The sequence below is a fragment of the Lolium rigidum genome, chromosome 1, assembly GCF_022539505.1.
Source record: "Lolium rigidum isolate FL_2022 chromosome 1, APGP_CSIRO_Lrig_0.1, whole genome shotgun sequence".
NCBI classification, from domain to species: domain Eukaryota; kingdom Viridiplantae; phylum Streptophyta; class Magnoliopsida; order Poales; family Poaceae; genus Lolium; species Lolium rigidum.
This window is the reverse complement of record NC_061508.1, coordinates 111,314,029-111,328,030: the sequence shown is the minus strand read 5'-3', so window position 1 is coordinate 111,328,030 and position 14,002 is coordinate 111,314,029. Positions and strand designations below refer to the sequence as shown.

General features: G+C 44.0%; 1 protein-coding gene across 1 annotated transcript; it reads left to right on the top strand.

Moving 5' to 3' along the window:
* The first annotated feature begins 748 nt into the window (after positions 1–748).
* On the top strand, positions 749–1,487 carry LOC124653256 (chaperone protein dnaJ 11, chloroplastic-like). Its single transcript, XM_047192362.1, has one exon. It carries the CDS (start codon positions 810–812, stop codon positions 1,230–1,232), a length of 423 nt encoding a protein of 140 aa, XP_047048318.1. The 5' UTR covers positions 749–809; the 3' UTR covers positions 1,233–1,487.
* Positions 1,488–14,002: the final 12,515 nt, after the last annotated feature.

The following is a 14,002-nucleotide window of genomic DNA, read 5'->3' as shown; positions in this document are numbered from 1 at the left end:
TATCCCTCTTAGGACCCAAGAGGAGCTCCAAGACAATATATGTTTGATGCTTGTAATAATAAGTGAATGAGTTATGGACCCTGCTATGTTCTGTTGTACTACTCTGAGGGATGTAATATTTACGGAATAGTACTTCGTGAATGTTATATCAACGACTGGCATACTACAACATGCAGTGGTATGCAGGGTCACCACATCAATCCATCACTTGTTTTTCATCTGCTCAACTGTCAAATATATTTGATGCTGTGTTGCCAAAGCCATTGGAAAGGCTAGAATTAGATAGAGGCATGTCGCTATCGGGTATCGATCGCGGGATATGGGTTTTGATCCGGGTGCGCTCACCTTAAAAACAGACATCGAGAATGACAGCTTTGCTTCTAGATGCAAATCCCGTGTGTTCTGCGCCGTACTAGGACTAGGAGCAGTGAAGTCGACCGAATCCGCGGGCGAACGCCGCTGCCCCACCTCCTCCCGCGAATCAGCGGGCAGCACCGAGATGATTCCGAATCGACGTGGAGCCCCGATCAAGAAGGTTTGGGGAACACGGTGACGGCCACGCGACTGGGACGACTTCTGCGCCGCCCAGCCACGTCACGACGATGCTGCCGCTGATTCACGCCCCCATCCAAACCTCTCGCGTAAACAAATCGATAGTGGTGCCAGCGCAAGCAATCCGCACCCAAACCGCTGCCGTTATAAAACCGATCGCGAAAGCCGACGACCTTCATCACCTGAGTACTTTCTCCTCTCAGATCCGCGTACTTGTGGTTCTCCCCTCCGTCCCCGCCATCTCTCATCTCTCCGTCATGATCTCTGCCCCTCCGCTCATGCAAGCCCCGCCGGCCGCTGCTGGGTTCCGTCGTGCCTCCCCATGCTCCTCCCGAAGGGCCACGGTCCGGTGCGCCGTGGCCGTCGCGTCGGCGCCGCCGGCCGGGCGGTGCACGCTCTACGAGGTGCTTGGACTTCAAGCCGGCGCGACGGGCGGCGAGATCAAGGCCGCGTACCGGCGCCTGGCGCGGGAGCTGCACCCGGACGTGGCTGGCGCGGCCGGCGACAGCTTCATCAGGCTCCACGACGCGTACGCCACGCTCTCCGACCCGGACGCCCGCGCGCGCTATGACCGCGACGTCGTTGCCAACGCCTACGCTCAGCCGCCCGCTTCCAGGCCCTCGCCGCACAGCTTCTGGGGCCGGCCTCGACGCACCTGGGAGACCGACCAGTGCTGGTAGATGATCCGACCTTGGTTGACACTGCCACTACCGGCGTTCTCTCGCCGCCGTGTGGCCATGGCCGCTCACCATAGAATTTTTGTTACGGTGACCGACCATCCATGCGTCTGTAAATATAACCTCCCCTTCTTCTTTTGCTGTTCTGATTGTTTTGTAGTAATCTTCAGAAACATGTGTACGTAGGTAGAATCGATCTTGACTCATATGTAATTACTACAGTTCAAATTTTGAAGAAACTGGCCCTCTACCCTGCAAGTGCAATCTCTTCTTGCCGATGCCAATTGTACGTCTTGCGGTTTCACATTGTTTTCCGGCGAGCGATCCGACGTCGCTGTTTCTTGGCTGGCAAACCAGGATTGACGAAGACGTGCTACCGTGGTGTTGTTTATTCGATGGCAGCGAGCGGCTGCCAACTGGGTGGGCGGGCCTCAAATTTCCGCTGGAATATTCCATTCCGTTGATCGCCGCGATGCATTTTCCCCTTCTCTTTCAAGTTTCAAGGTCAAACATGATCATCCACAACCGGCGGCTTTTCGTGCCGTGGGTCCAACTCCTCGCTCAAGGTTTAGCAATTTGAATAAGCTTTTCACTAATGCATAGGTCTCGCCGATAGGGTCTACATAAACATAAGGAATGAATATGTTTTTGAAGTATGTCAAAGCAAAATAAAAGTACAAGCGACGGCTGCAGGAAACGTAGTTTTGTGACATTGCATGTGGTTTTAGATATTAGCATTCTTAGAAACAGCAAATTTAATTGTTTAAAGAAAACTGCTTTCCACGCTCAATGAATACTTTCATCAAAATGGACATGGGTTTCCTTCCCGGAATAGGCCTGTAGCGTGTTTGAGTTGTTGTGCCGGTGGTGTCTCTTTGGCGAGGCTGTACCGTTGGCCAGGTGTGGCCGTGTGAGGCTTCTCCTTTATACTCGCACGAGTACATCTTGTAAGATGTGTACGTCTTGTACGCCTTTTCTTCTCCTTCTAATAAAAAGTGCGGCCAATGGCCCTTCGAGAAAATGGACATGGGCAGAAATCCCGGGAACCGGTGTCATGTGGGTGGCACATCCGTAAAGAAATACAATCCACTATTTGAAAAATAAATTAATTAATAAGAAATATATTCAGCAATTTGAGTCTCTGATGAGAGCTAGGCTATTTGGATCGCTGCTGTTGGAGAGCACATATGCGAAAAGCAATTTCTTTATGAGACATGGTTTTGTAGCAACGCTAGTGAAACAACATTGAAATTTAAAACTTGATCCAGATACTAATATATCGGTAGCGAATATACAAACCTGAAATAGGTAAACGATACCAAAAAGGCGCATAAAAAAACGAGCAAAGACCCAGGATGCATAAGATGCAGTGGATCACCAAATTGTTAAGACTACCTGCTGAGCTTCGCTTGTCTAACACAAATGTGGTAAGTGCAACCAGATGAACAAGGTACTAGTTAGCTGATAGATCCGAGCATCAACAACTATCGGGCCACTATCTAGCTATAGAAGTGGACCCATGTCTACAGATACTAAGTAGTGTAATCATACAAGCTAGCGAATTACACTACCAAATCTTACAAGTCCATTTCATAGGCCACGGCGTACAAAACGGAAGGGCCTACATAAGACTGAATATCAGGACAATTGTCAGCAAAGAGCACCTTAGCAAACCAAATATAACTTGGATACCCTGCAAAACAGTCGATGTCCACAGTCAAAACATATTTATACTAGTCAGTCACTTAAAAACAGGTGAAGTACATCTCGCAACAATTAAAAAAAATTCGAGGTGGACGGGGGAAATACGCCACCGCTTGTTATGTTACCCGAAAATGGCCAAGAAGCCGGTCTGAATGTACACATAGAGAAACATGTGGGGGAGGGAAGAGAAACACAATCATCCTACACACGCGAGAGGATGAAGGATCGCGGCGCATCAAGGGGCACACGATCAATGAGGCGGAGTTGCCATCGCCAGAGGGCAAGGTCATCACACACCCTCCGCAGAGTCGGGCGAAGGAGTGCACAACCCCATTGAAGACAAGGCCGTTGATGACTGCAAGTATACAAATCAGTTGTAGCTAGTTTCAAAATAAGAGTATCGAACCACGAGGAGCTATTAGTAATGATCTTGATATCTTTTGCTACTTTCTACTAAAGATTACTTAATAATTATTTTCTAATCTCAAAATGATAAACGGGGGTGTTGTAAATGGTTGCAGGAAAAGTAAATAAAGCAGTAAAAATGTTATATAAAAAAGGTTGGAACTTTATAAGACAAAGTGTTCTCAGAAATTATTGGATCCACCTCTAGTACTAGGACTCATGTTAATCAAGATGAAATATGCTTTCAAGCATGTTGTGTGTGGGAGAACTCCATAATAAGATGCGCCCAGAAAGTCATCGGTCATCGCATCTCTAAATAACCACAACATCTAGCCTTCTGTGGCCACATATGGACTAGTGCTATTAAGGGGTAAACCCCATGGTCATCGATATGAGCTTTATGAATCCCTCTTATCCCCCTTATTCATGTGTTAAAGAGCCGATACGATAATGTCAGTTCTTGCCGTTCGCTTTACCACACTTCAAAGAGTAGTTCCCTCTCAAGACCAATAGAAAATATTACATGGTGCACAACATGTAATAACAAGAGAGAAAACTAACACACATTAATACTTGAAACTATAAATCATCTTAGATTCTCATATTCATGCTAGGGTTTCTCCATCTCCCCAAGAACTAATAAGACTACTCACACATGGAGACAATCAAGAACATCATCATAATCTTGTGAAATGAATGAGAGGAATGGGACAAATTCAAATACAAATACATAATAGCAATCAAGATTACAGCTATGGTTGGAGGATGATGGTAATGGAGGTGTAGAGGTTGCTGATGATGAAAGGGTGCCTTGTCCTCTGATGATCCATGTAGCAGCACAGATGATTTCTTCTCCAAAGTTCCTTCTTGAGATCTGATCTGGGGCGACGTTTCTCGGTTTTGCGGAGCTGTGTGTATCTGATCTCTGATCCATCTGCGGGGGGTGAAATTATTTGACGAGGCGGTTGTAATATCCCAGCATTTGGGGTTACAAAAATAGAGGAAATAGATGTGTGCATTGCATTCATGCATAGAAAATTCGGGGAATTTTCGCGCTTTAAAGTAAAACATGTCACAGTAACTGAAGTTTCACTTGACCTTGGTGGAATTGAAGTAGCTCATCAAGTAAAATGCTATAAACCTCAATGTGACCTTTGCTAAAACCCTGTTTTAGGTAAAGATGATTTGATCTAAAGGGGCTAGATCAAATGGAAATAAAATCAACACCCTAACACATTAATCAATGATCAATTGCTTGATTTTATAAAAGATCATAATATGGTAATCTTTGCCATAACATATGAACATCTATTCAATTGGAAATCAAGTAACAATAAAATGAAGAAAGTATTCTTGACTTATCTTTTCCATGTCTTAAACTAATCCATGATCTTACCATGAACCTCATGGTATTCATTTTACTTCATTCTTGGAAACATGACAAGGAGATCAACTCTAGAAGTATATATTCTTCTCTATTCCAAATTGTTATACATCAAACCTAGAGAAGTGAGAGTTCTATATTTACTAGGGAAGCACTATTAACTTTGAGCATATGGATGTATTCAAATCATCATCTTCAAGAGGAACCCTAGGATATTATTCAAGACATTCCCTAGAGAGAAAACCCATTTATGTTAAACATAGATATTGATGATCACATCATTCTCTATGGAGCCTAACCTTAGGGTATTATTAAAGTCCTTCCCAAATGAGAGAGACCATTCATACCAATCCTAGCTTTACCTATTTAAGAACCAAGGGCAATTCTTGAACTAAAGTATTAGGATATAAACCATCCCACCTTGGAGTAGTGACATAATCTAGGATCAAATGGAATAAAACTATATCCATGAATTGGTGAAGTAAAGTAGTGACTAATCAAATTAGTTATCTAGGTGGAGACTTAACCTTTTCATACCTCATGAGATATTGTGAGTACACCATAAACCCTAGAATAAACCATTCCTATATAAGAGAGCTCAAGCTATGGTGTTACACTCAAGATAGTTGAGGAAACACTTGAATTTGAGGGAGAGAACTATCCATATACCCATATGATTAGATCATCATTCCTTGAGAAGAACTCTAAGTGAATATCTCAGGTATTCTCCTGGGATATAAACTATTGAGGCAACCATACCCATGTCCATCCAAGAAAGTATAAGAGAGGTACCATACCTAGTTGATTAAGACAATACTTGATATTAGAAGTAAGAAACCTAGTTCATGAGAGATACCTTAGGAAGTCAAACCTTGATCATTATAAATTGAGTAATGATCATAAACCCTAAGAACTTGAGGTGGAAGATATTAAGATCTAGTTGATCATGCCTAACCCATGACCATGCTTTGGAGATATATAATTACCAGTTAAACCTTAGTGTGTTAAGTAGGTATAATCTAGTACATAAAATCATAGGAGAACTACTAGCAACCTGATACGTCTCCAACGTACCTATAATTTCTGATGTTCCATGCTTGTTTTATGAAAATACTTACATGTTTTGCTTGCACTTTATAATGTTTTTATGCATTTTCCGGAACTAACCTATTAACGAGATGCCGAAGGGCCAGTTGCTGTTTTCTGTTGTTTTTGGTTCTAGAAAGGCTATTCGGGCAATATTCTCGGAATTCGACGAAACGAAGACCCAACATCTTATTTTTCCCGGAACCTTCCAGAAAGTCAGAGGGGGACCAGAGGGGTGCCCTGGGGGCCCCACACGTGGTGGCGGCGCGGCCCAAGGGGGCGCGCCCCTAGTGTGAGGAGGCCCCGTGGCCCCTCCGACTCCGACTCTTCGCCTATTTAAGCCCTGGTGACCTAAATCTTCGATACGAATTGACGAAACTCCAGAAAGACTCCAGGGGCGCCACCACCATCGCGAAACTCCGTTTCGGGGGACAGAAGTCTCTGTTCCGGCACCCTGCCGGGACGGGGAAGTGCCCCGGAAGCCATCTCCATCGACGCCACCGCCTCCATCATGCTCCGTGAGTAGTTCCCCCATGGACTACGGGTTCTAGCTGTAGCTAGTTGGTATTCTCTCCCCCATGTACTTCAATACAAATGATCTCATGAGCTGCCTTACATGATTGAGATTCATCTGATGTAATCGGTGTTGTGTTTGTTGGGATCCGATGGATTGTTACATTATGATTGTCTATCTACAAAGTTTATGAAGTTATTGTTGCTGCAATCTTGTTGTGTTTAATGCTTGTCACTAGGGCCCGAGTGGCATGATCTTAGATTTAAGCTCTATACTTATTGCTTAGATTGTATCTACAAGTTGTATGCACATGTCTATGTCCGGAACCAAAGGCCCCAAAGTGACAGAAATTGGGACAACTGGAGGAGAAGGCTTAGATATGAGGATCACATGTTTTCACGGAGTGTTAATGCTTTGCTCCGGTACTCTATTAAAAGGAGTACCTTAATTTCCAGTAGATTCCCTAGAGGCCCGGCTGCCACCGGCTGGTAGGACAAAAGATGTTGTACAAGTTTCTCATTGCGAGCACGTATGACTATTGATACGTCCCAAACGTATCTATAATTTCTTATGTTCCATGCTACTTTTATGATGATACTCACATGTTTTATACACATTATATGTCATTATTATGCATTTTCTGGCACTAACCTATTGACGAGATGCCGAAGAGCCGATTGTTGTTTCTCGCTGTTTTTGGTTTCAGAAATCCTAGTAAGGAAATATTCTCGGAATTGGACGAAATCAACGCCCAGGGGCCTATTTTTCCACGAAGCTTCCAGAAGACCGAAGAGCATACGAAGTGGGGCCACGGGGGCCCGTAACCATAGGGCGGCGCGGCCAGATTGACAACCTCGTTGTTACGTTGGGGCAAAGTTCTGTGATTGTGTTGTGCAGGTTCCACGTTGGCGCCGGAATCCCTGGTGTTGCGCCGCACTACACTCCTCCGCCATCAACCTTCAACGTGCTTCTTGGCTCCTCCCGGTTCGACAAACCTTGGTTTCTTTCTCGAGGGAAAACTTGCTACCGTGCGCATCACACCTTCCTCTTGGGGTTCCCAACGGACGTGTCAACTACACGCATCAAGCATTTTTTCTGGCGCCGTTGCCGGGGAGATCAAGACACGCTGCAAGGGGAGTCTCCACTTCCAATCTCTTTACTTTGTTTTTGTCTTGCTTTATTTACTACTGCTAAAATGGGTACTGTTGAGAATACTAAGTTGTGTGACTTCACTAGCACAAATAATAATGATTTCCTATGCACACCTATTGCTCCACCTGCTACTACAGCAGAATTCTTTGAAATTAAACCCGCTTTACTCGAATCTTGTTATGAGAGAGCAATTTTCTGGTGTTAGTTCTGATGATGCTGCTGCCCATCTTAATAATTTTGTTGAACTATGTGAAATGCAAAAGTATAAGGATGTAGATGGTGACATTATAAAATTGAAATTGTTTCCTTTCTCCTTAAGAGGAAGAGCTAAAGATTGGTTGCTATCTCTCGCCTAGAAATAGTATTGATTCATGGACTAAGTGTAAGGATGCTTTTATTGGTAGATATTATCCTCCCGCTAAAATTATATCTTTGAGAAGTAGCATAATGAATTTCAAGCAATTAGATAATGAACATGTTGCTCAAGCATGGGAGAGAATGAAATCTTTGGTAAAGAATTGCCCAACCCATGGACTAACTACTTGGATGATCATCCAAACCTTTTATGCAGAATTGATTTTTCTTCGCGGAACCTATTGGATTCAGCTGCTGGAGGTACCTTTATGTCCATCACTTTGGGGGCAGCAACAAAGCTTCTTGATGATATGATGATAAATTACTCTGAATGGCACACGGAAAGAGCTCCACAAGGTAAGAAGGTAAATTCTGTTGAAGAAACCTGTTCCTTGAGTGATAAGATTGATGCTATTATGTCTATGCTTGTGAATGGTAGATCTAATGTTGATCCTAATAATGTTCATTTAGCTTCATTGGTTGCCCAAGAAGAACATGTTGATGTGAACTTCATTAAAAATAAAAATTTCAACAACAATGCTTATAGGAATAATTCTGGTAACAACTATAGGCCATATCCTTCTGCTAATGGTAATAGTTATGGTAATTCTTATGGGAATTCTTACAACAATAATAGGAATGTACCCCCTGGTCTTGAAGCCATGCTTAAAGAATTTATTAGTACACAAACTGCTTTTAACAAATCTGTTGAGGAAAAGCTCGATAAAATTGATATTCTTGCTTCTAAGGTTGATAGTCTTTCCTCTGATGTTGATCTTTTAAAATTGAAAGTTATGCCTAATAAGGATATTGATAATAAGATTGTTACTACAGCAAATGCCATCCAAGTTCGAATTAATGAGAATATTAGATTGATGGCTGAATTGCATGCTAGGTGGGAAAGAGAAGAAAATGAAAAACTAGCTAAAGAGAATAATGTAGCTAAAGTTTGGACTATTACCACCACTAGCAATGTTAATGATTCACATGTTGCTACACCTCCTACTATCAATGGTAAAATAATTGGTGTTGGCAATGTTACTATTCCTAGTGCATGATGGCGTGTATTTCACACGTTCGTTGGGGAACCCCAAGAGGAAGGTATGATGCGCATAGCAGCAAGTTTTCCCTCAGAAAGAAACCAAGGTTTATCGAACCAGGAGGAGGCAAGAAGCACGTTGAAGGTTGATGGCGGCGGGATGTAGTGCGGCGCAACACCGTAGATCCCGGCGCCAACGTGGAATCTGCACAACACAACCAAAGTACTTTGCCCCAACGAAACAGAGGAGGTTGTCAATCTCACCGGCTTGCTGTAACAAAGGATTAACCGAATTGTGTGGAAGATGATTGTTTGCAGAGAAAATAGTAAAAACAAGTATTGCAGCAGATTTGTATTTCGAGTATTAAAAGAATGGACCGGGGTCCACAGTTCACTAGAGGTGTCTCTCCCATAAGATAAAAGCATGTTGGGTGAACAAATTACAGTCGGGCAATTGACAAATAGAGAGGGCATAAGAATGCACATACATGTCATGATAAGTATAGTGAGATTTAATTGGGCATTACGACAAAGTACATAGACCGCCATCCAACTGCATCTATGCCTAAAAAGTCCACCTTCAGGTTATCGTCCGAACCCCTTCTAGTATTAAGTTGCAAACCAACAGACAATTGCATTAAGTATGGTGCGTAATGTAATCAATAACTACGTCCTCGGACATAGCATCAATGTTTTATCCCTAGTGGCAACGAGCACAACACAACCTTAGAACTTTCGTCACTCTGTCCCAGTGTCAATGCAGCATGAACCCACTATCGAGCATAAATACTCCCTCTTGGAGTTACTAGCATCAACTTGGCCGAGCCTCTACTAATAACGGAGAGCATGCAAGATCATAAACAACACATATGCAATAACTTGATAATTAACATAACATGGTATTCTCTATCCATCGGATCCCGACAAACACAACATAGAGTATTACGGATAGATGATCTTGATCATGTTAGGCAGCTCACAAGATCCAACAATGAAGCACAATGAGGAGAAGACAACCATCTAGCTACTGCTATGGACCCATAGTCCGAGGGTGAACTACTCACTCATCACTCCGGAGGCGACCATGGCGGTGTAGAGTCCTCCGGGAGATGAATCCCCTCTCCGGCAGGGTGCTGGAGGAGATCTCCAGAATCCCCCGAGATGGGATTGGCGGCGGCGTCTCTGGAAGGTTTTCCGTATCGTGGTTTTTCGCATCAGGGGTTTCGCGACGGAGGCTTTAAGTAGGCGGAAGGGCAGAGTCGGAGGGCTGACGAGGGGCCCACACCACAGGGCGGCGCGGGCCCCTCCTTGGCCGCGCCGCCTTGTGGTGTCGCCACCTCGTGGCCCCACTTCGTATGCTCTTCGGTCTTCTGGAAGGTTCGTGGCAAAATAGGCCCACGGGACTTGATTTCGTCCAATTCCGAGAATATTTCGTTACTAGGATTTCTGAAACCAAAAACAAGCAGAAAACAGAATCGGCACTTCGGCATCTTGTTAATAGGTTAGTTCCAGAAAATGCACGAATATGACATAAAGTGTGCATAAAACATGTAGGTACCATCAATAATATGGCATGGAACATAAGAAATTATCGATACGTCGGAGACGTATCAAGCATCCCCAAGCTTAGTTCCGCTCGTCCCGAGCAGAGTAAAACGATAACAAAGATAATTTCGAAGTGACATGTCATCATAACCTTGATCATACTATTTGTAAACATATGTAGTGAATGCAGCGATCAAAACAATGGTAATGACATGAGTAAACAAGTGAATCATAAAGCAAAGACTTTTCATGAATAGTACTTCAAGACAAGCATCAATAAGTCTTGCATAAGAGTTAACTCATAAAGCAATAAATCAAAGTAAAGGTGTTGAAGCAACACAAAGGAAGATTAAGTTTCAGCGGTTGCTTTCAACTTGTAACATGTATATCTCATCGATAATTGTCAACATAGAGTAATATAACAAGTACAATATGCAAGTATGTAGGAATCAATGCACAGTTCACACAAGTGTTTGCTTCTTGAGGTGGAGAGAGATAGGTGAACTGACTCAACATAAAAGTAAAAGAATGGTCCTTCAAAGAGGAAAGCATCGATTGCTATATTTGTGCTAGAGCTTTTATTTTGAAAACATGAAACAATTTTGTCAACGGTAGTAATAAAGCATATGAGTTATGTAAATTATATCTTACAAGTTGCAAGTCTCATGCATAGTATACTAATAGTGCCCGCACCTTGTCCTAATTAGCTTGGACTACTGGATCTTTGCAATGCACATGTTTTAACCAAGTGTCACAATGGGGTACCTCCATGCCGCCTCGTACAAAGGTCTAAGGAGAAAGCTCGCATTTCGGATTTCTCGCTTTTGATTATTCTCAACTTAGACATCCATACCGGGACAACATGGACAACAGATAATGGACTCCTCTTTAATGCATAAGCATGTGGCAACAATTATTATTCTCATATGAGATTGAGGATATGTGTCCAAGACTGAAACTTCCACCATGAATCATGGCTTTAGTTAGCGGCCCAATGTTCTTCTCTAACAATATGCATGCTCCAACCATGAAGGTGGTAGATCTCTCTTACTTCAGACAAGACGGACATGCATAGCAACTCACATGATATTCAACAAAGAATAGTTGATGGCGTCCCCGAAACATGGTTATCGCACAACAAGCAACTTAATAAGAGATAAAGTGCATAAGTACATATTCAATACCACAATAGTTTTTAAGCTATTTGTCCCATGAGCTATATATTGCAAAGGTGAATGATGGAATTTTAAAGGTAGCACTCAAGCAATTTACTTTGGAATGGCGGAGAAATACCATGTAGTAGGTAGGTATGGTGGACACAAATGGCATAGTGGTTGGCTCAAGGATTTTGGATGCATGAGAAGTATTCCCTCTCGATACAAGGTTTAGGCTAGCAAGGTTATTTGAAACAAACACAAGGATGAACGGTGCAGCAAAACTCACATAAAAGACATATTGTAAACATTATAAGACTCTACACCGTGGAAAAGTCGAGAATGAACCGGCCGGCATGTGCTCCGGGCTTAACTCCTTCTTTCATTGGCTGAAGGGAGAGGTGGTCCTGCTACCGTGTTTGCATTTTTTCTGAAACAATGAACAATACAGCTGCAAAATACTGGGGATGGGACCCGAAACTGAGGAGAGAGGGAGAGCGAATTAAAACATGGTCAGTCTTCCCCAGATTTCTCTCTCTCCTCCGAAACTTCTTTCCCCAGCCATTTTTCTTCTCTTTCTCCTCCGTGAGTTCGTGAGTGCAAGGTGACCGCATCCCCTGAGCGAGTGAGCGCGTGTTGGCCGTCACAATGGCGACGGCGTGGTCCGTGCATTTCCTTGAGAACACAACAGCAGCTTCGCGTGCTCGTCTCTCATCTCTCACCGGTTGGCCTTTCGGAGCGAAGGGAAGACACAACATCTGTCCATCTGCGCGGTGGCGGCACCCGCGGCCGTGGACTACGTCGACACTGTCGACGACGTGCCCTCGCTGAAAATCAAGCTGTTGGTGCGTGGTTTATAAACATTCAGCCCCTGTCTCCCTGGCTGTACATTTCCTGACCGGGATAGCTTGATGGGTTCTTGATTTCTTGATGTGATTTTGTGGATGCAGAGCGTGGTGTCTGGGCTGAATCGGAGCCTCGCTCGCGACCCAGGAGGACCTGGAGCGAGCGGACGAGGCGGCGGCCTCGGCACCCGTTGACCTTGCCAAGGACCTCGACAAGCTGCATGTGCGGTGGAAGCTGGTATACAGCTGCGCGTTCTCGTTGCGGACCCTGGACAAGCAGCCAGCTCAGCGTACCAAGCCCCCACGTCGCTCCTGCGCTCACCGCGGTGGCAGCGGAGCTCGACGAGCAGCCACGGGGAGCTCGACGAGCAGCCAGGTCAGCGGAGCTAGACGCCGCCTCCGCGCCCAGCGCCGCCGCGCCCGGCGTCTCCCTCATGCGCGCTCACCCGCGTGACATGCACCCGACGGCAGCTGCAGGACCATCTGTAGTTGTTGGCTGCTGTTGCAGGAGGGGAGAGAGAGAGAATTAAGTGGGGAGGGTGATGAATTACTCTCCTATGCGCGGGCCCAGTATAATATACCCATTAATTATTCAACTTTACAGGAAATATACCCTGTTACTATACCGGTCCCAGTGCAAACGTGGACCAATGGATATTGGAGTTGCAGCAGGAGCAAATGCCGTCCGGTTCTAAAAGTCCACACTCTCTACACCGTCTTCCTTGTTGTTCAAAACTCAATACTAGATGTTATCTAGACTCTAGAGAAACCAAATATGCAAACCAAATTAGCAAGCTCTAAGTATTTCTTCATTAATGGGCGCAAAGTATATGATGCAAGAGCTTAAACATGAGCACAACAATTGCCAAGTATCAAATTATCCAAGACATTTTTAGAGTTACTACATGTAGTATTTTCCAATTCCAACCATATAACAATTTAACGAAGAAGAAACTTCGCCATGAATACTATGAGTAGAGCCTAAGGACATACTTGTCCATATGCTACAGCGGAGCGTGTATCTCTCCCATAAAGTGAATGCTAGGATCCATTTTATTCAAACAAAACAAAAAACAAAAACAAACCGACGCTCCAAGCAAAGTGCATAAGATGTGACGGAATAAAAATATAGTTTCGGGGAGGAACCTCGATAATGTTGTCGATGCAGAAGGGGATGCCTTGGGCATCCCCAAGCTTAGACGCTTGAGTCTTCTTATAATATGCAGGGGTGAACCACCGGGGCATCCCCAAGCTTAGAGCTTTCACTCTCCTTGATCATATTGCATCATACTCCTCTCTTGATCCTTGAAAACTTCCTCCACACCAAACTCAAAACAACTCATTAGAGGGTTAGTGCACAATAAAAATTCACATGTTCAGAGGTGACACAATCATTCTTAACACTTCGGACATTGCATAAAGCTATCTGGACATTAATGGATCAAAGAAATTCATCCAACATAGCAAAAGAGGCAATGCGAAATAAAAGGCAGAATCTGTCAAAACGAGCACGTCCGTAAAGATGGATTTTATTAGGCCACCAGACTTGCTCAAATGAAAATGCTCAAATTAAAAAAGTTGCGTACATATC